The 23,120-nt window shown below is 49.8% G+C and overlaps 1 protein-coding gene across 1 annotated transcript in view; it reads right to left on the reverse strand.

The window, feature by feature from the left end:
• LOC142248835 (histo-blood group ABO system transferase 2-like) overlaps positions 1-23,120 on the reverse strand; it is an 82,676-nt gene that overhangs the window by 18,154 nt on the left and 41,402 nt on the right. The window contains exon 3 of the mRNA XM_075320164.1: positions 19,483-19,611. Within this exon, the coding sequence (XP_075176279.1) occupies positions 19,483-19,611 (129 nt within the window). The remainder of the gene's footprint in view (positions 1-19,482; positions 19,612-23,120) is intronic.

The raw sequence follows: 23,120 nt of genomic DNA on the forward strand, positions 1-23,120 counted from the left end.
CCATCGTGCTCCATCCCCCATGCTGCGCACCCCCCATCGTGCTCCATCCCCCATGCTGCACCAGCATCAGCCTCTCTGCCCGCAGCATCAGCCTCTCTGCCCGCAGCATCAGCCTCTCTGCACACAGCATCAGCCTCTCTGCACACAGCATCAGCCTCTCTCCTCCCAGCATCAGCCTCTCTCCTCCCAGCATCAGCCTCTCTCCTCAGAGCATCAGCCATTTCTGTCCCTAGCATCAGCCTCTCTCCTCCCAGCCTACCCCAGCCTCAGCCTCCCTCAGCATCAGCCTCTCTTCTCTCAGCCTCCCCCTCCCAGCCTTCCCCAGGATCAGCCTCTCTCATCCCAGCATCAGCCTCTCTCCTCCCAGCATCAGCCTCTCCTCTCTGTCCCCAGCAACAGCCTCTCTGCTCCCAGCCTTCCCCAGCATAAGTCTCTCTCCTCCCAGCCTCTCTCTCTTCCCAGCCTCCCCCAGCATCAGCCTCCCCCAGCATCAGCTTCTCTCCTTCCAGCCTCCCCCAGCATCAGCCTCCCTCTCCCAGCCTTCCCCAGGATCAGCCTCTCTCCTCCCAGCCTCCGTCCTCCCAGCCTCCCCCAGCATCAGCCTCCCCCAGCATCAGCCTCTCTCCCTCCAGCCTCCCCCAGCATCAGCCTCTCTCCTTCCAGCCTCCCCCAGCATCAGCCTCCCTCTCCCAGCCTTCACCAGGATCAGCCTCTCTCCTCCCAGCCTCCGTCCTCCCAGCCTTCCCCAGCATCAGCTTTCCCCTCCCAGCCTCAGCCTCTCTCCTTCCAGCCTCCCCCAGCATCAGCCTCTCTCCTTCCAGCCTCCCCTTCCCAGCCTTCCCCAGGATCAGCCTCTCTCCTCCCAGCCTCCTTCAGCATCAGCCTTCCTCTCCCAGTCACCCCCAGCATCAGCCTCCCCCTCCCAGCCTTCCCCAAGATCAGCCTCTCTGCTCCCAGCCTCCTCCAGCACGCCGTGCTCCTCTGCCGACACTCAAACACCCGATCGCATACACTCACACACACCCGATCGCATACACTCACACACACCCGATCGCATACACTCACACACACAGACACTGACGAAATCGCACATACGCGCTCACACTCACAACATCCGGAGATAGCACATGCTTCTGGCCATGTGATCCTCCGGCAGGTCCTGGAAGCTCACAACAGCACAGTATCGAGGCCGAGAAGCAAGCGATATCGCCGGATGCTGTGAGTGTGTGGATGCGATGTGTGTGTGAGGTGTGTGTGAGGTGTGTGTGAGATTGAGTGTGATCTGATGTGTGTGTATGTGTGTGTGTGTGCTGTTATGTGTGTGCGTGTGGATCTTCCACCGCTGCAGGACCTTGATGCGCTTCTAACCATGCTAGCATGGTTACCAAAGTATCCCGTCCCCCGCTCGCACGGGAGCCCACACCAGCATACGGCGGCAAAGCCAGCAATGCGAGTGTCGGCTGGGTTGGCGGCGTACGCTGATATGGGCTCCCGGGGGGGGGGACGGGTAGTACAGTACTCACCTGGGAGTCGTGGCTCCGTGACAGCCGTGTCAGTTCGGGGAATGGGGGGGGAGAAGGGCGGAGCCAGAGCTAGCGTGCATTGCGTGAGGGGGGCGGGGCGGGGCGGGGCGTGGCCGAATTGCCAATCCCTGCAGGGTGCCAATCTGTGGGGGGGTGGAGCCTGGGCGAGCGGCTGGCCAATCCGTGTGGGGGCGCAGCCTGGGCGAGCGGCCTATCCATGTGGGGAGGCGGGGCCATGGCGAGCCCAGCGGCCAATCAGCTTTGTGTCACCGTAAGGACACAATTTTGGAGCATGACAGACAGACAGACAGACAGACAGACAGACAGAATAAGGCAATTATATATATAGATTATTATTATTATTATTTTATTTTTTTCAGAATCTGTGTTCTACACAGAGAAAGAAGAGCTGGTTTCCCTCATGTCTCTGTGTACTGCAAACATCATAGCAGCTAGTCTACACCCAATATTTTACACAGGGCTGAAAATTATAGATCGCACCTTTAAGGCATAGGGCAAACGGTGAGAAAAACGTAGCGAGTAGAATGCAAAAAAAAAATCACATTCCACTCGGATCAATATTACCCTATGGGCCCGCTCCCATGATCAATTATTTTTTCAGCCCTAATCGGACCGAGAAAACAGTCACAGAATGCTGCGAGTGTAAAGCGCACCCATACAAGTCTATGGGGCGAGAGAAACATCGCACTGCATTCACATTACACCGGTGTAACGCAAGTGCAGTGCGAGAATCGCAACGGAGGAGATAGGGAGATAAATCCGGCCCTCCCCTCCACAGCACCGGCCCTCCCCTCACAGCTGTGGTTTGATCGCACGATCGGACCACAGTGGCATGACCCTCGCATGACACTTGGCTCCCACTGTGCTGCGAGCGTGAGCCGAGTATCATGCGAACATCGCACTAATCCCCGCGTGGCTAAATGGATAACTGGTAAAAAGAGAGGCATTATCAAAGATCAGCACTCACTTTTGTCTTGTTTTTCTTTTAATTTATGTTCTTCAAGTCATCATATAGAATAGTGACGCGTTTCAATCTAATCCATCGATCTTTCTCAAACAGTTTGAGACGTGAAGAAAATAAATTGAAAAAAAAACAAGAAAAAAGTGAGTGACGATTTTTCATAATTCATTATATCTGGAGTCCATCCTCTGATTTAAGCACCATGAGGAAGGGGTATATTTTTGGTAAAAAGAAAGGCAGGCTACAAGTCCAGATAATGGCCAGAAATAGTGGTCTTCAACATGTACCTCTATATCACAGCTTGTTCTGAAAAGTCACATGGAATGGCAACTAGGCCCACTACCACTTAAATTGCTACCTACGGTATATTAGGGAGCACTAGCTATGTAGTTTGTTAGTTTTTCATATCAGAAACAAAATTTGTACGTTTTCTTTTTTATTACACATTGCCAAGTCTCTATACTCTGACTTTCTTAAGACGGTTGTGCAGGTTTTGTAAAGAAAGTCTGCAGTCTCTCTATGTGATCGCTGACTTTTCAATTGTCACAAATCGGGCACCGCACCCTGTCAGGATTCTACGGTTTCGCCAGCGAGAGTGGGCAGTCATATGTCCCCTAGTATGAGATTTGTATACATGCAGTTATGACTCGCCCCAGGGCTATGGGGTACTCGGTCCCGGGCTATATATTTATGGGGACAGTTCACTGGGTAGCCGTGACCCTGGGGGTCGCTTGAAGGGGGTTATGTACAGGGGAGAAATAATAAAGTTTATGTCGTGATGCCACTTGCGGGTTGCGGCTAGGTAGATGGAGCACAGTCCTTCGCCGTTGGGGCTGATGTTAATGGCAGCCTGGATGTTGGGCCCTCTGCAAGTAGGGCTGAACCCCAGGGGACAATGATGATGGTAGTTGTAGTTGCCGGAGCGCAGGACAGCATCGCCGGTAAATAATGGGAACGAGGCAAGAGCTCCAGTTTAGGTATTTTACTCACTGGTTAGGAGATTGCCTGAGAGCATACTGGTTCACTGCTGGTAAGTCTTCGGTTATCCGGTGCAAGACCCAGGTGGTTACCGGAGTCAGTGGAAAGGTCCTGTTTGACCTCGCTATCCAGCGATCAGCAGAAGGAACCTGGGCTGAGCTCCAGCTCACAAGCCCCAGGCCCCGCAAGAGAAAGATAAGATGTGTGAAGTTCCACCAGCACTGGTGCTTTCCTGCACCCAGTCTGGTCTCATAGGACGTCCCGCCAGAAAAGGCTCACTATTAGTGATGAGCGAGTACTAAAAAGCTCGGGTGCTCGAAGCTCGGGCCGAGCATCCCAAGATACTCGTGTACTCGGGCCGAGCAACGAGCCCAATGTTATCCTATGGGAGACCCGAGTATTTTTGTGAAATGACCCCCCGGCAGCATGGAGAAACCCTAAAAATGTCACAAAAGTCTCAGAAGAGTGCTCAAATGACATGGCAACAGCATGGGGAAGACCCCTTGAAGCATTTATCACTGAAAAGTCACAGCTGTGAACAATTTTGTCCGCGTTTTACGCCATTTTTACGGACTCACCAGAAAACCTTCCAAAATGACCCCAAAATGATTTTTCATGGCAGAAATGTTAAGGGCACATACGCAATAGTGAGATAGAGCTGGTGTATGTTACTTTTTGAGATTAATACATGAAAGATTTTACGTGAAAACATTGTGTGGCACTCCGATGTCCCTGAGAAGAGACGTACATGAAGGCCTCTTGAGTCTAATGTGCCCATTTTGAGGAAGTGAGTCTTTGTAGTATTTTCCTTTGCCAGGGCAGTCCAAAATTGTGAGGTTCACCAATGCCCCTGCATACAGACGTGCATGAGGGCCTGTAAACCTGAAGTGCCCATTGGAAGGAAGTGGGTCTATTGTAGTATAGCCCTTAGGCAGGGCAGCCAAAAATTGGGAGGCTCCACGTTGTCCCTGGATAGAGACGTGCATGAGGGCCTGTAAACCTGAAGTGCCCATTGGAAGGAAGTGGGTGTATTATAGTATAGCCCTTAGGCAGGGCAGCCAAAAATTGGGAGGCTCCACGTTGTCCCTGGATAGAGACGTGCATGAGGGCCTGTAAACCTGAAGTGCCCATTGGAAGGAAGTGGGTCTATTGTAGTATAGCCCTTAGGCAGGGCAGCCAAAAATTGGGAGGCTCCACGTTGTCCCTGGATAGAGACGTGCATGAGGGCCTGTAAACCTGAAGTGCCCATTGGAAGGAAGTGGGTCTATTGTAGTATAGCCCTTAGGCAGGGCAGCCAAAAATTGGGAGGCTCCACGTTGTCCCTGGATAGAGACGTGCATGAGGGCCTGTAAACCTGAAGTGCCCATTGGAAGGAAGTGGGTGTATTATAGTATAGCCCTTAGGCAGGGCAGCCAAAAATTGGGAGGCTCCACGTTGTCCCTGGATAGAGACGTGCATGAGGGCCTGTAAACCTGAAGTGCCCATTGGAAGGAAGTGGGTCTATTGTAGTATAGCCCTTAGGCAGGGCAGCCAAAAATTGGGAGGCTCCACGTTGTCCCTGGATAGAGACGTGCATGAGGGACTGTAAACCTGAAGTGCCCATTGGAAGGAAGTGGGTGTATTATAGTATAGCCCTTAGGCAGGGCAGCCAAAAATTGGGAGGCTCCACGTTGTCCCTGGATAGAGACGTGCATGAGGGCCTGTAAACCTGAAGTGCCCATTGGAAGGAAGTGGGTCTATTGTAGTATAGCCCTTAGGCAGGGCAGCCAAAAATTGGGAGGCTCCACGTTGTCCCTGGATAGAGACGTGCATGAGGGCCTGTAAACCTGAAGTGCCCATTGGAAGGAAGTGGGTGTATTATAGTATAGCCCTTAGGCAGGGCAGCCAAAAATTGGGAGGCTCCACGTTGTCCCTGGATAGAGACGTGCATGAGGGCCTGTAAACCTGAAGTGCCCATTGGAAGGAAGTGGGTCTATTGTAGTATAGCCCTTAGGCAGGGCAGCCAAAAATTGGGAGGCTCCACGTTGTCCCTGGATAGAGACGTGCATGAGGGCCTGTAAACCTGAAGTGCCCATTGGAAGGAAGTGGGTGTATTGTAGTATAGCCCTTAGGCAGGGCAGCCAAAAATTGGGAGGCTCCACGTTGTCCCTGGATAGAGACGTGCATGAGGGCCTGTAAACCTGAAGTGCCCATTGGAAGGAAGTGGGTCTATTGTAGTATAGCCCTTAGGCAGGGCAGCCAAAAATTGGGAGGCTCCACGTTGTCCCTGGATAGAGACGTGCATGAGGGCCTGTAAACCTGAAGTGCCCATTGGAAGGAAGTGGGTCTATTGTAGTATAGCCCTTAGGCAGGGCAGCCAAAAATTGGGAGGCTCCACGTTGTCCCTGGATAGAGACGTGCATGAGGGCCTGTAAACCTGAAGTGCCCATTGGAAGGAAGTGGGTGTATTGTAGTATAGCCCTTAGGCAGGGCAGCCAAAAATTGGGAGGCTCCACGTTGTCCCTGGATAGAGACCTGTTAGGTTCTTAGAGCCTCCGTGCTTGCATTTAAAAACCGCACGTGTGTGCCTGTTGGTGGCAGCTTTCCGCTGCATTTGTGTGAGTTTTGCAAAAACTTGGATATAACGCACAAGTCTAGTGAATAATACACATCAGCACAGCATTGCAAAATGCGCAAGGGCGTTGTCAACGAACAAGGAAGTGGACGTGATGGTGGTGCAGGCAGAGACCGAGGTTGTGTGCAAGCTCTAATTTCGCCACAACAAAGGGCCACATCTAGTCGCTCGCACGTCCTGTCCCAAATTCTTGGGGACCGCAGCAGTACACCGCTCTTGAACCAAGACCAGTGTCAACAGGTTGTTAGTTGGATAGCGGATAATGCTTCTAGTCAGATTGGCACCACCACAAACACTCTGTCTTCCACACGGTCAAGTGTCAGTAGCCGTGATACTGCACCGCACATTTCAGAACCTGATCCTCCTTCCTACCACCAGGCCGAGTACACGTCCACGGACATTACTGATCCCACACTTGTACACTCGGAAGAGCTGTTCGTTCACGTTTCCATTCACAAATTCTGGCCTCTCGCCAGCTCCTGTTGAAGTGGGCCATGACGAGATTGTATGTACAGATGCCCAAATATTTGAGCAGCCACGTTCTCACGAAGTTGGCAACGTGTCTCAACAAGGGGTGGACGATGATGAGACACAATTGTCAGGAAGTCAGGAGGAGGAGCAGGGTGCGGAAGAGGAAGACGACGTGGTGGATGATCCAGTAACTGACCCAACCTGGCAGGAGGATATGCAGAGCGAGGACAGCAGTGCACAGGGGGAGGGAGGCGTAGCATCCCAACAGGCAGTAAGAAGCAGAGTGGTGGCCCCAGGCAGACGTCAGGCAACTGTTCCCCGGAACAACACGACACAAGGTGCCTGTACAAATGTTAGGTCTTCCCGAGTCTGGCTGTAATACTATTGTATGTATTGAGGATTTCGATTGCGTTAGGGCAATGACAACCAGAGACGAGTTCTTGGTGCAAGACGTTTATAATATGCAACCAGCAAATATGTACATAAACGGAACAAAAACACAGTAGAACATAAATACAGGAAATACCTTCCAGGGACGGAGCGAAAGGGAATTCCCGGGACCGCGCACCGGACTCCCCCAGGGAGACCACCAAGAGCGAACCCCTATACAGGGACTGTCTGGCAATCACCCCAGAAGCCCTAAATGCGCAGCAGCCGGGACACAAAAGGGCAATAGGTAAGTCCAAAAATGTCCGTACGTGATGTGAGTCCAGAGTGGTATTAAACGGAAGGAACCGGGCAGAAGTGCCGACCAAAGACGGCAAACGGAGTCCGGGCACAGCTAGATGATACCAGATGAAGTCCAGAGTCGGTGTCGGTTGTTTTCCAAGAGGATCCGAATAACAATCAGGAACCAAAAGCAGCAGGGCAGGAGCACACAGGAAGCAGTATACTCAGGCACTGGACTAAGCTTTAGGGGCGGCTTTTAAACAGATGGACAGGAAGTAGGGCAACAGAACAGAAAACTCCATGTTAACAAAGGGCAAGCTCTTTCAAAAGAAAACTGGAAAACCCGGAACTCTGACACTGGCAGTTTTTTAAGTTGGCTCCAGATGATTCTAAAAAGGCCATTTGCAACACCTGCCATGCCAGCATCAGCAGGGGTACCAAAACTAGCAGCCTGACCACCACCAGCATGATCAGGCACATGTCAGCCAAGCACCCGACTTTGTGGGAAGTACAACAGAGTCGAGGAGCAGTGCTTGCTGATGTCACTGCTACGTCTTCGCTGGTTGTGCATGCGAGCCAATCCCCTGTCCATGCTGCCTGCGAACAAGCCTCCTCCACTCCTGCACCTGCAGTTGCCTACGCAGAAAGAACACCATCATCAAGCACGTCCTTGTCCCAGCGCAACGTTCAGTTATCCATTCAGCAAACCTTTGAACGCAGGCGCAAATACACTGCCAACACCCCACATGCCACAGTTCTAAATGCTAACATTTCGCGACTGCTTGCGCTGGAAATGTTGCCTTTTAGGCTGGTTGAGACAGAAGCATTCCGCGACCTGATGGTGGCAGCTGTCCCACGTTACTCGGTCCACAGCCGCCACTATTTCTCCCGGTGTGCCGTCCCCGCATTGCATAACCACCACGTGTCACAAAACATCACACGTGCCCTGAACAACGCTGTTTCAGCCAAAGTCCACCTAACCACAGACACGTGGACAAGTGCATGTGGGCAAGGCCGCTACATCTCGTTGACGTCACACTGGGTTAATATTGTGCAAGCTGGGACCCAGTCTGAGCGAGGGACGGAACACGTCCTTCACACACCAAGTTTTGCAGGCCCTACCTCAGTCAGGGTTTCACACACACTCTACAGCTCCGGAATGTCATGCTCCTCAGCCTCCTCCTCCTCCTGCGCATCCTCATCCACTTTACCCTCCACACCAGTCCCAAGCTGGAAGTGTCGCGGGCGGAGGAGGGGACGGTGCGCTCTCCCACTGCTCGGGTCCGGCTGACGCTGCTCTACGGCTGCTGCTATCGCTCGTTGGCTCGAGCGATGGCCGGATCCCGGGGACTCGAGCGGCGCTACTCGCCCGTGAGTGAAAAGGGGTGGTTTGGGTTTTGGGGATATTGTCCGTGACGCCACCCACGGTTGTGGTGATTGTGTGGACACCACCGCTGCTCTGGACGGGGATCCCGGGAGCCTGTGACAGGGAGCAGCTTTGTTGTTATTTCTCCCCTCCGTGGGTAGGGGGGTTGGTTGTCCCGGGGCCTGGTGATGGGGTAGAGATGGATGACAGGCGGGTTGCGGGGCCTGATGAGGTGCAGGGTCGCAGGAGCAGCGCTGTGCCGCACGGCATGGAGGTACTCACTCAGCCCAATGATGATGACACAGTTCACGGTAAAACAAGTGGCTGGATGGACGGGTCACTCGGACGGCTGCGGTTGTTCCTCCCTGCAGGTTAGTGATGACTGTCTCTCCCTGCACCTAAGTTAAGTGTTGGTAGTGATGGTTTCCCAACGGTAACCCGCTCCCCGACCTGGATATGGGCCGGAGGAGCCCCTTTTGCCCACAGGCGCTGGCCCTGGGAGACGGTTGCCCTTGGCGGTGGCGGTGTCTCCCCTTCACGGTTGTACGGTTGCCTTCTATCTGGACTTGGCTGTTTGGAAACCCTGAGGTTCCCTTCACTAACAGATTTGGCAAATTCACGGCGACACCAAGCCTTGCCGGGATCCGAAAGTCCTCTGCCAATGGTGCTGGCTTCTCTTTGTATACCGGTCCGGTACGGCCGGGTCACCACCCGTCCACGGTCCTTACGGCAGACTCCAATCGGCCTCAACTGCAGACGGTCACCACATCCTGCCAACCTTGCTGTCCTGTCCGGTCCACACACCCGGACCAACTTCAGGCTCTTTGCTGTCACTTTTCTCCTCTCTACTACTTTCCTCCTTCCACTTCCTTAGCTTAACTCTCACTGCCTGTGTTTTCCCTCCTCCTCGGTGGGTGGAGACCAACCGCCTGGCTCCACACCCTGGTGTGGACAACAGCCCCTGGGGAAGGCAACAAGGATTTTGTGTTTTGACTATGATATGCCTGCAGGGAGTGTGGGGTGTTTAAGTGTTGTGCTCTGTGGCCCCTGGCTTGTCCAGGGCGACACAGAAGCACTGCAGCACTGCCTCGGCGAAGCGGCAACAGGCAGTGCTGAAGCTAATCTGCATAGGTGACAAACCCCACAATGCAGAAGAGGTGTGGACAGCTCTGAAACAGCAGGCAGATCACTGGCTCACAACTCTGAACCTAAAGCCAGGAAAGGTCGTGTGTGACAATGGCCGGAACCTGGTGGCGGCTTTGAGGCGAGGCCAGCTGACACATGTTCCATGCATGGCCCATGTGCTCAACCTCGTCGTTCAGCAGTTTCTAAAGTCATACTCAGAGCTGTCTGATCTGCTGGTAAAAGTTCGCCGCCTGTCTGCACATTTTCGAAAGTCACCTACTGCTTCAGCCGGCCTTGCCAGCTTAAGACGCCGTTTGCATCTTCCGGCACACAGACTGGTGTGTGATGTCCCCACGCGTTGGAATTCAACTCTGCACAAGTTGGTCAGGATATGTGAGCAGAAGAGGGCAGTTGTTGAGTACCTGCATCACCTAAGCCGTCGGGAAATGGGTCAAACTACACACATAACACCTGAGGAGTGGAGATGGATGTCCGACCTATGCACCATCCGCCAAAACTTTGAGGACTCCACCAAGATGGTGAGCGGCGATGACGACATTATTAGCGTCACCATACCGCTTCTCTGCCTTCTAAAATGGTCTCTGCTCAAAAAACAACCATGATGCATTGCAGGCGGAGCGCGATGAGTTTGAGCAAGAAACAGTAGTGGGTGTGGGTGATGATAACACACAGCCCAGCCTCGTCTCATCACAACGTGCAGTGGAGGACTATGACGAGGAGGAGGATGAAGACATGGAGCAACTCTCTGGCCAAATTGAGGATATGACATGCAGTCATATCCTCGGTTCAGCGTGGCTGGCCAGAGGACAGGGTAGATGATGAGGAGGAGGAGGAGGAGGACAGCATGTTCAGTCATCGTGTTGGTCAGGATACTGAAGTGATGGCTGTTAAGAGTCTGGCACACATGGCTGACTTTATGGTAAGCTGCCTGTCTCGTGACCCTCGCGTTAAGAACATCTTGGCCGACAATCATTACTGGTTGGTAACACTGTTAGACCCACGCTAAAAGGAGAACTTTATGTCTCTTATTCCCGAGGCGGAGAGGTCAGGCAAAATGCAGCAGTTCCAGAAGGCCATAGTCACGGAAGTAGGCAAAGCATTCCCCTCACAAAACGCTAGCGGCATAGGTCATGAATCAGTGGACAACCGAGGCGTACAGCCGAGAGAGGCACAAGTCCAATCCGCCAGAGGTAGGGGAACAGTCTTTAAGATGTGGGACAGTTTTCTCAGCCCCTCACGTACCACAGCCCCTGAGGTGCGGGGTAGTGCCACAAGAAATCCTAAGTTTGCCCAGATGCTGAAGGAGTACCTTGCAGATCGAACAACTGTACTCCGACATTCCTCTGTGCCTTACAATTATTGGGTATCCAAGCTGGACACGTGACATGAATTGGCTCTCTACGCCTTGGAAGTCCTGGCCTGCCCTGCTGCTAGCGTTTTGTCAGAGCGTGTTTTTAGTGCCGCAGGTGGAATCATTACAGATAAACGCACCCGCCTGTCAACTGAAAATGCTGACAGGCTGACTCTGATCAAGATGAACAAGGGTTGGATTGGGCCAGACTTCACCACACCACCAGCAAATGAGAGCGGAATTTAAAGTTTGCCATGTACCTCCACTCACCCATGGGTACACACTTCTGGACTTTGGATAATCGCTGGACTGCTCCTCCTTCTCCTCATGCGCCACCATGATGATGACCGTTACAAATTGCAATACTTAGGCCTTTGTTTCAGGTATACCCCCAGTGGTAAATTTTTTCGCCCATTCTTTGCAGAATGGATATTACAACGACAGGAGACCCGCTCCTTTGCAATGGGAACAATGTTTTGAGGCCCTCATGCACGTCTCTACCCAGGGACAACGTGGAGCCTCCCAATTTTTGGCTGCCCTGCCTAAGGGCTATACTACAATAGACCCACTTCCTTCCAATGGGCACTTCAGGTTTACAGGCCCTCATGCACGTCTCTACCCAGGGACAACGTGGAGCCTCCCAATTTTTGGCTGCCCTGCCTAAGGGCTATACTACAATAGACCCACTTCCTTCCAATGGGCACTTCAGGTTTACAGGCCCTCATGCACGTCTCTATCCAGGGACAACGTGGAGCCTCCCAATTTTTGGCTGCCCTGCCTAAGGGCTATACTACAATAGACCCACTTCCTTACAATGGGCACTTCATGTTTACAGGCCATCATGCACGTCTCTATCCAGGGACAATATAGAGCCTGACGCTGCCACCGACTGCCACACACGTGCTGTTTTTAAATGCAAGCACGGACGCAATAAGAACCTAACTGGTTTTTAGGAGCGACAATTACTGAGAAGTCTGACACTATCAGACACTGCTGACTGACGTGTATTATACACTAGACTTGTGCGTTATATAATAGTTTGTGCAAAACGCGCACCTGTACGCTGCCACCGACTGCCACACACGTGCTGTTTTTAAATGCAAGCACGGACGCAATAAGAACCTAACTGGTTTTTAGGAGCGACAATTACTGAGAAGTCTGACACTATCAGACACTGCTGACTGACGTGTATTATACACTAGACTTGTGCGTTATATAATAGTTTGTGCAAAACGCGCACCTGTACCCTGCCACCGACTGCCACACACGTGCTGTTTTTAAATGCAAGCACGGACGCAATAAGAACCTAACTGGTTTTTAGGAGCGACAATTACTGAGAAGTCTGACACTATCAGACACTGCTGACTGACGTGTATTATACACTAGACTTGTGCGTTATATAATAGTTTGTGCAAAACGCGCACCTGTACGCTGCCACCGACTGCCACACACGTGCTGTTTTTAAATGCAAGCACGGATGCAATAAGAACCTAACTGGTTTTTAGGAGCGACAATTACTGAGAAGTCTGACACTATCAGACACTGCTGACTGACGTGTATTATACACTAGACTTGTGCGTTATATAATAGTTTGTGCAAAACGCGCACCTGTCCCCTGCCACCGACTGCCACACACGTGCTGTTTTTAAATGCAAGCACGGACACAATAAGAACCTAACTGGTTTTTAGGAGCGACAATTACTGAGAAGTCTGACACTATCAGACACTGCTGACTGACGTGTATTATACACTAGACTTGTGCGTTATATAATAGTTTGTGCAAAACGCGCACCTGTCCCCTGCCACCGACTGCCACACACGTGCTGTTTTTAAATGCAAGCACGGACACAATAAGAACCTAACTGGTTTTTAGGAGCGACAATTACTGAGAAGTCTGACACTATCAGACACTGCTGACTGACGTGTATTATACACTAGACTTGTGCGTTATATAATAGTTTGTGCAAAACGCGCACCTGTACGCTGCCACCGACTGCCACACACGTGCTGTTTTTAAATGCAAGCACGGACGCAATAAGAACCTAACTTGTTTTTAGGAGCGACAATTACTGAGAAGTCTGACACTATCAGACACTGCTGACTGACGTGTATTATACACTAGACTTGTGCGTTATATAATAGTTTGTGCAAAACGCGCACCTGTCCCCTGCCACCGACTGCCACACACGTGCTGTTTTTAAATGCAAGCACGGACGCAATAAGAACCTAACTGGTTTTTAGGAGCGACAATTACTGAGAAGTCTGACACTATCAGACACTGCTGACTGACGTGTATTATACACTAGACTTGTGCGTTATATAATAGTTTGTGCAAAACGCGCACCTGTACGCTGCCACCGACTGCCACACACGTGCTGTTTTTAAATGCAAGCACGGACGCAATAAGAACCTAACTGGTTTTTAGGAGCGACAATTACTGAGAAGTCTGACACTATCTGGACTGTTTTACACTGTGTACACCAGCCCCAGATATGATGAAGGCTGGTATACGGTCACCACTAGGAATGGCTATATACCCTGCCTGCCTGCCTGTATACTGCTACAATAGTCCTGACAAGGACTCTTCTGGTCACTAGCCTGTATTCCGACCTGGCTATACCCTGCCTGTATATAGCAACAATAGTCCTGAGAAGGACTCTGCTACTGTACTCCGACCTGGCTATACCCTGCCTGCCTGTATACAACTAGAATAGTCCTGAGAAGGACTTCTGGTCACACTGTTTGCAGCCCTGCTCCGGAACTAACTATAAAGGGCCGCAAAGCTTTCCCTGAATCAGCGACACTCTCCCTACACTGAATGTCTGAATAGCTGTGTACAGAGCACAGCGCGCCGGCCGATATAAAGGCTCGGTCACGCTGTGCAGGCCGGCCAATCACTGCAATTCCACAACTAACAGGGCTGTGGCATTGCAGTGGTCTGCCAGCCAATCCCTGCATGAGGGCTGGCTCTCAAAAGAGCGCCAACATGCAGAAATGAAGACCACGAGTACAACACGAGTATCGCGAGATTACTCGGTCCCCGCCGAGCAGCCCGAGTACAGCGATACTCGTGCGAGTACCGAGTAGTGACAAGCATGCTCGCTCATCACTACTCACTATGTGTCATGGCTACTTCCTATTATACCCCATTAGGCACCCGCCCCCCAATGGTTGTCCTGGTGACCGGGAACTCTCATACTCCTGGATGGCTAACTCTCCCTGTCCATCCCAGTCCACCCCCTCTGCGGGGGAAGGCACCTAACTGCATGTGAAACGTGTCTGGTGTGAGCACCAGAAAACTACCTGTCACTTTCAGTAATATAGCCACTGGTGATGATTATTAATTATCAGAAAACAGTAAATGATAAAATGTAACTTTTATTTATGTTTCTCTAAAAAGCGAGTAGACCCTGTCTTTAAAAAAATGCCATAAAAAATGCCATAAAGAGGGTAGGATAATGTATCGCCCCTAGAGCACTACAAAAGTGGGGGGGCCCATACACCCTGTTAGCTGGCATTAACACACAAACATAAAGACTGGTTACTAATGGCAACCACACTGAGGGCACCTGAATAGATCGGTATGAACAAGACTCCAGACTGCAGGGTCACTCCACCCTAGCACTGCCTGTTTCCAAGAACACACCGTGCCATACCCTCATGTAAACAGATAGAGGGAATGGAAACACTTATCAACTATATCAGTTCTGAATCAAAAATGCCCAAGAGGACAAAACAATAGGGTAAATAATCAAAGCCCCATTGTATCCTTGTCTGGTTTAGAAAAATGGAACAATCTCACCCATATAAGTGTGTTCAGATTCCATACAGACAATTTGCCACCATTTAACGGCGTATCCACGGATACTTCCACTCTGGATCCGGGATCCCTTCTAAAGTGACAAAAATGCTGTTTAAATCCCCAATCCTCCTTCTCCCAAAGAGAAATATTTACCCTATTGTTTTGTCCTCTTGGGCATTTTTGATTCAGAACTGATATAGTTGATAAGTGTTTCCATTCCCTCTATCTGTTTACATGAGGGTATGGCACGGTGTGTTCTTGGAAACAGGCAGTGCTAGGGTGGAGTGACCCTGCAGTCTGGAGTCTTGTTCATACCGATCTATTCAGGTGCCCTCAGTGTGGTTGCCATTAGTAACCAGTCTTTATGTTTGTGTGTTAATGCCAGCTAACAGGGTGTATGGGCCCCCCCACTTTTGTAGTGCTCTAGGGGCGATACATTATCCTACCCTCTTTATGGCATTTTTTATGGAATTTTTTTAAAGACAGGGTCTACTCCCTTTTTAGAGAAACATAAATAAAAGTTACATTTTATCATTTGCTGTTTTCTGATACCTGTCACTTTCCCCAGATAGATACTGCTCCTTAACTTAGTTGCAGTACCCTGTGGTGACCAGAGCCTCAGGGGCGCCACAGTTACATGCTAACTAGTCGTGTTCGGCCTTTATTAATCCCCTTGTATTGAGAAAGGCTGAGCATGTCTAGTCAGAATGAGACTGGAAATATGCAAACTGAACTTTCCAATATGTTATCCATCAACCATGTAATAAGATGTGTACTATGCAAGCAAAATAATAGAGAAGGTGTCGAGGGGTGTGACAAGGTAACTTGGAAATGGGGTGACTACACTGGTTCTAGGGCTCGCTGGTCCTGTTCCCAAAATATACTTATGATGGTGATGATGTTTGGGACGCCTTCCTAACCCTAGCTCCTGAATATCCCTGGCCTCTACCCCATCTCCCCAACCTCTGGGGAGGGCCAGGACAGGAGTGGCATATACAACACAAATAGACAGAGAGAGAACAACCAAAACTCAAACTCACTGCTCACACACATAAAGGTAAGACAATACGTGCTCAATAAGAAATACAGAATCTGGGAGGAAATAAACAACAAGGATATTTTGACAAGACAACAAATAACGCTCAAGAGATCACCAAAACTAGATCACCAGAGTACAAGGACCGGTATTTGCAAATTAAGCTATAATTGACATTCACCATCTTTTAAATGGTGGAGGAGGCTGTGATAGGCATCCAGCAACCTGTCACCCTAGCAGCAATGACAGGGAAGCGGAAATTAACTCCTGGGAGATTGATCACTAGTAAACACACTACTGTTCAACACCCGAGTTTGATTGAACTCAAAAGCACGGGATGGCCTGTCAGACTCTGTGAACACAGTCAGAAGTCACCATGACACCTGGTGAGTTTAGAGCTGAACACCATGTAACAGAAGGACACATCTTAGAGTGTGTGCCCACGATCAGTGTTTGCAGTGTTTTGGATGTAGTGTGTTTTCGCTATGTCCAAAATGCTGTGTTGTACAGTACAAGCATAGTGGACGGGATATCTAGAAATCCCATGCCTACTGTGCTTGTTTTTTCCGCGGCAAATACTGACCTGTGGAGCGTCTTTCCAGACTGTAGCATGTCAATTGTTTGCTGCGGAATCGTGTCGCGGGCGGAGGAGGGGACGCTACGCTCTCCCACTGCTCGGGTCCGGCTGCCGCTGCTGCTGCGACCGCTGCTGCTCGGTGGCTCGAGCGATGGGCCGGATCCCGGGGACTCGAGCGGCGCTCCTCGCCCGTGAGTGAAAAGGAGAATGGTTGTTTGGTTTTAGGGATATTGTCCGTGACGCCACCCACTTTCCCTGCACCTATGTTCAATGTTGGTAGTGATGGATTCCCACCGGTAACCCGCTCCCCGACTTGGATATGGGCCGGATGAGCCCCTCTTTGCCCGCAGGCGCTGGCTCTGAGAAACTGGTGCCTTGGCGGTGGCGGTGTCTCTCTCATACGGTTGGACGGTTGCCTTCAATCGGGACTTAGTTGTTTGGAGACCCGGAGGTCCCCTTCACTGACGGATTTGGCAAATTCACGGCGACTCCTAGCCTTGCCGGAATCCGAAAGGCCCCTGCCAATGGTGCTGGCTTCTCCTTGTGTACCGGTCCGGTACCGCCGGGCCACCACCCGTCCGCGGTCCTTATGGTAACTCCGATAGGCCACTCCTGCAGACGGTCACTGCCGTCTGCTAACCTTGCTGTCTCGGTCCAGGGCACACACCCGGACCAACTTCAGGCTTTCAAACTGTCACTTTTTCTCTTTCACTACTTTCCCTCCTTCTACTTCAAACTCCAAACCTAATCTGCCTGGTTTTCCCGCCTCCAGGACTGTGAACTCCTTGGTGGGCGGAGACCAACCGCCTGGCTCCACCCCCTGGTGTGGACATCAGCCCCTGGAGGAAGGCAACAAGGATTTCAGGTCTAGCTTAGGTGTGCCTAACCGGGGTGTAGGGTGTGGTGATGTCATTACCTGTGACCCCTGGCTTGTCCAGGGCATCACAATCGCATGCGTCCTCCGTAGGGAGAACACAAGCAGGAGACCGCAGTGCACGGAACCCTGATCGTGGGTACGAGTAGCTGCAGTCTCCTGCGTTCTCCTGCAGAGGATACTCGCGGCCCCGCAGGTCAGGACCCGCTGAATCTGCAAGGAGGACAACTCTAAGATGCTGTTGTAAAAAAATGGAACCCCGATATCACACGTTTATTAATAAATATTTTATTTTAAAGGAAAAAAACCTAATAATTTGCACAAATAAACACATATTTGGTATCATAGCGTACATTGTGACCCATATGGTATTATTATTTATCCTGCATAGTGAATTTTGTTATTAAAAAAAATGAAAATCTATGCTAAAATTGCTGTTTTTGTTCAGTATCCCGCACAAAAAATTGAGCTAAAAGTAAAATGCTAAAAGATATATATTAAAAAGTCCTTATTTGATCTAAGCATAAACATTTTTTAAAAATTTGTCATTGTCTGAATTGTTTCAAACCACAGAATAAAAAGATAACTGGTCAGTTTTACAATAAATTAAATCTAGAATTTCTGTTTTGTTTTTGGTTTTGTTTTTTTTTTTTTCATTTTAAAACAAAAGAAAATAATAAAAAGAAATTAAATTGTCATATTTATCACATAATGGTACAAAAGAAAATTCACTTGCCTTTAAAAAATAAGCCCTCACATAACTCTATCGAAACACATTTGGCTCCCAGAATATTATCACACAAAAACAGATTTTTTTTTAAAGGGAGTATTTATTTTAAAAAAAGCTTATAAACAACAAAAACGTTTTCAAAATTTGGCATCATCATACTCACACATTTATGAAAAAGGTAAACAAAGCAAAAATAAAAAAACTGAAAGAATGATAAAAAAAGAAAAGGTGGTTTAATGAGCTCAAGCCCTAAACTCATTTTTTTCATATTCTAATGTTCATTTTTTCAAGGTCTTGATGGTCTCCTGTTATAATATACGGTATATTGTATAATGACTACACTTAGGCTACATGCGCACGCTGCAGTTTTTGTCGAGTTTTTGTTGCGTTTTTTGGTGCAGTTTTGTTGTCACAAAGTTCTTACTTTTGACTTCCCAGCAAAGTATATGAGAAATCAGATTTGCTGCGAGCACTTTGCAGTTTTTTGTCATAAACTTCTAACAAAAAAACACAGCATGTTCTATTTCTTGCATTTTTGGCTTGCTTCTACTGAAAAAACGCATTAAAAACGCACCAAATATGCCCCATTATTACAAGCGTAATTTTTTTTTATGTTTTTCAGCTACAAAGTGTGATTTTTGGTGCAGAAAATATCTGCAGCATACAGCAAGCGTATCGTCCTGTTGCAAGATCATTAGCCGGAGTTCCCTGAGAACTCCGAGCCCGGGGCCAGCACCCAGATCTTTTTTACAGTCCGCGTCCGCACATCACTAGTCCTGTATAAACAGGACTCGCGCTGCCGAGGTCACTGGCAGTGTACAGTATGTGATCTATTACTAATCATCCAGTGCATATCTGAAGTGCAGTCAGCTTTTGTAAGCAAACTATTAGGCTGGGGTCACACGGAGACTTCAGCGATCCTCGCATGAAACTCGGCACTGAGGAGGGGCGGGCCAGCACTGAGGAGGGGAGGGATTTATCTCCCTCTCTCCTCCGTAGCCGGCTATTGCCATTCTCACTCTGCACTCGCAGTACACCAGTGTAACGTGAGTGCAGTGCCATGCTTCTCTCGCCCCATAGACTTGAATGGGTGCGAGTGACACAGAATCGCATTGCACCCGCAGCATGCTGCGACTGTTTTCTCGGTCCGATTAGGGCTGAGAAAATAATCGCTCATGGGTGCTGGCACAGAGTAATATTGGTCCGAGTGGAATGCGATGTTTTATCGCATTCCACTCGCTCCGATTGTCATGCCGTGTGTCTTAGGCCTTAAATCAGCAACAGCCGGCGAGCATGTTGCCGGTAGGTGGTATTTCAACACTGTGCATTGTGAACCAACTCCTAGTTTACAATGTATACTTACTTTTTCACAGCAAATACAAACAATCCAATTCGTGTACTGTTGTGTTTGTTATCTAATATGTTCATGTCATATATTCCATCCCAGATAATTGGGGCGAGCCAAGGAGTGAGAACATTGAGACCCATTTTCCTATTAAACAAAAAGAGAATGATGTTAAAATAACAACAAATACCCCATTCACCCCATATATGTATACATTTTCATTAGTTTGTCTTAGGCCTCTGCCACACTCACGTGAAATTCACGCACGTGCCGAGAGACACGTATTTTCCCTGCGTGTTGCGTGCAGGTAAGTACGTGTCTCTGGTACGTGCGTGACACGTGTGTTCTACGTGTGCTATCCGCGATAGCACACGTAGAATCAGTAATTATTATACTCACCTGGTCCTTCCTGCTGTCCGCGCTGCTGTCCGTGGTGCTGATCCTCGGTCTCCAGCCCTCCCGTCTCCCCGCTGCTGCTGCTGCCAGGCAGTGAAGTGAATATTCAATGAGAATAATGAGCGGCGGTCGGCAGCAAGAGGCAGCAGCGGCAGAGACAGGAGGGCTGGAGAAGGTGAGTAAATGTTTTGGTTTTTTTTCACTGACATGTGTGTTTTCTCCGGCGCGTGTCACACGGGACCGCATCCACACTACACCCGTGTGGTACGGGTGCGGGCCGTGTGACACCCGTGCTGCCGGAGAAAACACTGACATGTCAGCGCTTTGAAAATCGCACACACGTACAAACGCACACGGACACACGTTCCGTGTGGTTTTACGTGTGTGTGCCTGCTACAATAGGGTAGCATTGGTTAAAGTGTCTCCGTGCCGCCGGTACGTGTAAAAAATGACAAACACGTACCGGAGGCACGGATGTGTGGCGCAGGCCTTACATAGAGAGGCTTTTACATTGGAGAATTAATCCCTTTCCCTTAGTTGTCCCATTTCAACTATTTTTACCCTCTTAGGATTCACCACTGACTCTCCACTTCTACTTCGGTCTTACTTGATGGGCTGCAGCAGTGACGTCACTTCAACAGTACTCCAACCATCGACTGAGATCACCACTGCAGATGATCAACAAAGACTGTGTGGCGCCCCTGACCTGGTCAGGCACCACTGAGTACTGCACCCATGCTGGGGACAGTACAATACAGGTAATCCAGAAGGCTGACCGAGGTGTGACTACACAGGCGCATAGTGATCAGGTCTCACACATGTACCTATGAGAGGACCCCTGGGGATCCCAGGAGGGGGAAAAGCCTTCACCTCCACTGGAATAGTGGAGGGGGCCAAAAGCCTCCATCTCCTCTCAAGGGGTGTGGTAAGAGAGCCTGGTTGCTAGGTGGCGTAGGCAGGCACAAGAGGGAAGAGAAGGAGGAGTAAACAGTCTGCAGCAGAGTGTGGAGGAGTGAGGAGCATGAAGTGGAGCTCAGACAGGAGGAGAAGTGCAGGTCCCTCAAGTGAGCCGGTTCAGTGCAGAGTCCAGGGAGCTCCGAAGAGGAGCTGACCCCTTCCCCTGGAGCTGTTGCAGTCTGACAGCGTCCGCGCAGTGGCTACCGACGGGGGAGAACGGTCACCTAGGAGTGCTACCCGAAACCCATCTCCAGCTAGAGAGAGAGCACAGAGTGGGAAGTAAGGAGACTGCTAGGGAGAACCAGGCCCAAACGGGCGGCAGATCCCGGAGCGGGGATAGATCCACCTTTCCCTGCTAAACATGCCGGTGTGGGGCCCTCAAAGCCCACACCACAACACCTAAAAGCCGCAGCCACGTAGCCACAGTTAGGGCCCACAGTTCACAGGAGGCAAGCAGCTGGAGTGATCTGGCCCAGGCAACAAGCAAACGGCAAACGAAGGGGAGAGAGGCTTCAGGAACTTCCCTGGGTGACCCCCATAGGGACTAAAAGTCGGGGTTACCCCAAACCACCAAGGGCTAAGGAAGGCGAGTTGGTAGTCACCATCAGAAGTCAGCCTGAAGGATACCTGGTTCCCGCCTGGTTCATCCCAGCTACGCCCGGGTTACTCACCCTGCCACCTGAAGTGAGTAAAACCCCTGAAAGACATCCTGCGTGTGTGGAGTTATTCTGCGCCTTGTGGTACTACGCACCTACACAGGGCCCTGGGGCTTGCCTCACTCTCAGGAGGCTATTCCAACTAACTGCACTTACCATCAGCCCCAGGCGTCCCTCAACCTGCAGTGGCGGTCCCCACTGACCGCAATACTGAGAGTGGCGTCACGACAAATAGAAGATCTCCTACCAGTGACAAGATCCAGCCGAGTGGAGTCCCTGAAGGTAATGCACCGACACAACACCTGTGGGGCTTCACAACTGGAAAAGGTAAGTAAAGCTTAGCTTGTTATTCTATATACCAATGAACCTATGGGTTAAAAATAGTTAAAACAGGACAATCCCTTTTGAAGGAGTTGTCTAGGGGGGAAAATTGGCATTAAATGAATTTAAATTAGTAAGTTATGTAAAATGCTAATATATTTTACTTCTGAAAAGTACTTCAATTGATCCCACCGATCTCCGATCCTAAAAGGTCTTCTTCCAGTTTGTGTCTGACGGAGCAGTTTAAAGGGAACCTGTCACCGGATGTTTATAATACCTAACGGTCTGTGCGGAGCAGACTGTTTGGATGGGCGTCTCCGTTCTCCAGGTCCGCGCCTACTTTTTCGGCCATCTTTGTCCTCCTTATGAAGCGAGTGTGCATGGCGTGTTCTACGTCATACACACAAGCCGACATTTAGGTCCTGCACAGTCAGTTAGAACGCGTCATCCACACTAGCTTCAGAAGGAGGACAAAGATGGCTGAAAGAGGAGGTGCGGACCCAGAATACGGAGACGCCCATCCGACCAGTCTGCTCTCCACCGAGCATTAGGTGAGTATTATAAACATCCGGTGACAGGTTCCCTTTAAACGCCAATTTAAAAGTTCCTGGTATTCATATTACTGCACTGGAGTGAATCAAAGAAGTACATAGGCATGTGATTTCCAATGCTCTCCAAAGAAAAAGTGAAGATCTCGTTTATTTATAGGCTTCATGAATATAGGCGGACCGTGCATAAATGTAAACTTTTCTAACATGATAGCAGACACCATAGCTGCATAAAAAAGAACCTCCCTCTATCCACTCAGCTTAGTCACACCCCACAACAAGTTTTGGTTTCAGTGTGTTCTCCTGAGAAGTACCACACCCTATGAGATTTGGCAGGCCTAAACGCATTAGCCCCTTTGTTGACCTAATAAGTCTAACAAAGAACAGTGTTTTCTGTGTCAGCACAAACTTGAAACTGACTTTTTATTTCAACAACTAAGCAGTTCCTTTCTCTGACACTGATGTATAGACAGAGTAGGGGGTTGTCGTTGTTACTACAGGGATTGTCCACTGCTAGGACAATCCCTTCTCATTCCATATCCTTTGCCCCAGTAAAATAAAAAAGTGAATCTTTCAGCAATATAAGGATCGTACCATGTTCTGACACTGCACCCGATAAGGTCTCTGGTGTCTGTGATCAATACAGGCTCGGATGTCGACTTGCAGAGTGGTAATTCATAGACAGACTAGCAAGAGTTAATCTCTGATAGTCTGCTTGTTAGTCTCCTTTCATCACATGTTGTGGGGAAGCCAATCACATCTGCTCCCCTCCTATGTA

The sequence above is a fragment of the Anomaloglossus baeobatrachus genome, chromosome 8 (assembly GCF_048569485.1).
Source record: "Anomaloglossus baeobatrachus isolate aAnoBae1 chromosome 8, aAnoBae1.hap1, whole genome shotgun sequence".
Lineage (NCBI taxonomy): Eukaryota > Metazoa > Chordata > Amphibia > Anura > Aromobatidae > Anomaloglossus > Anomaloglossus baeobatrachus.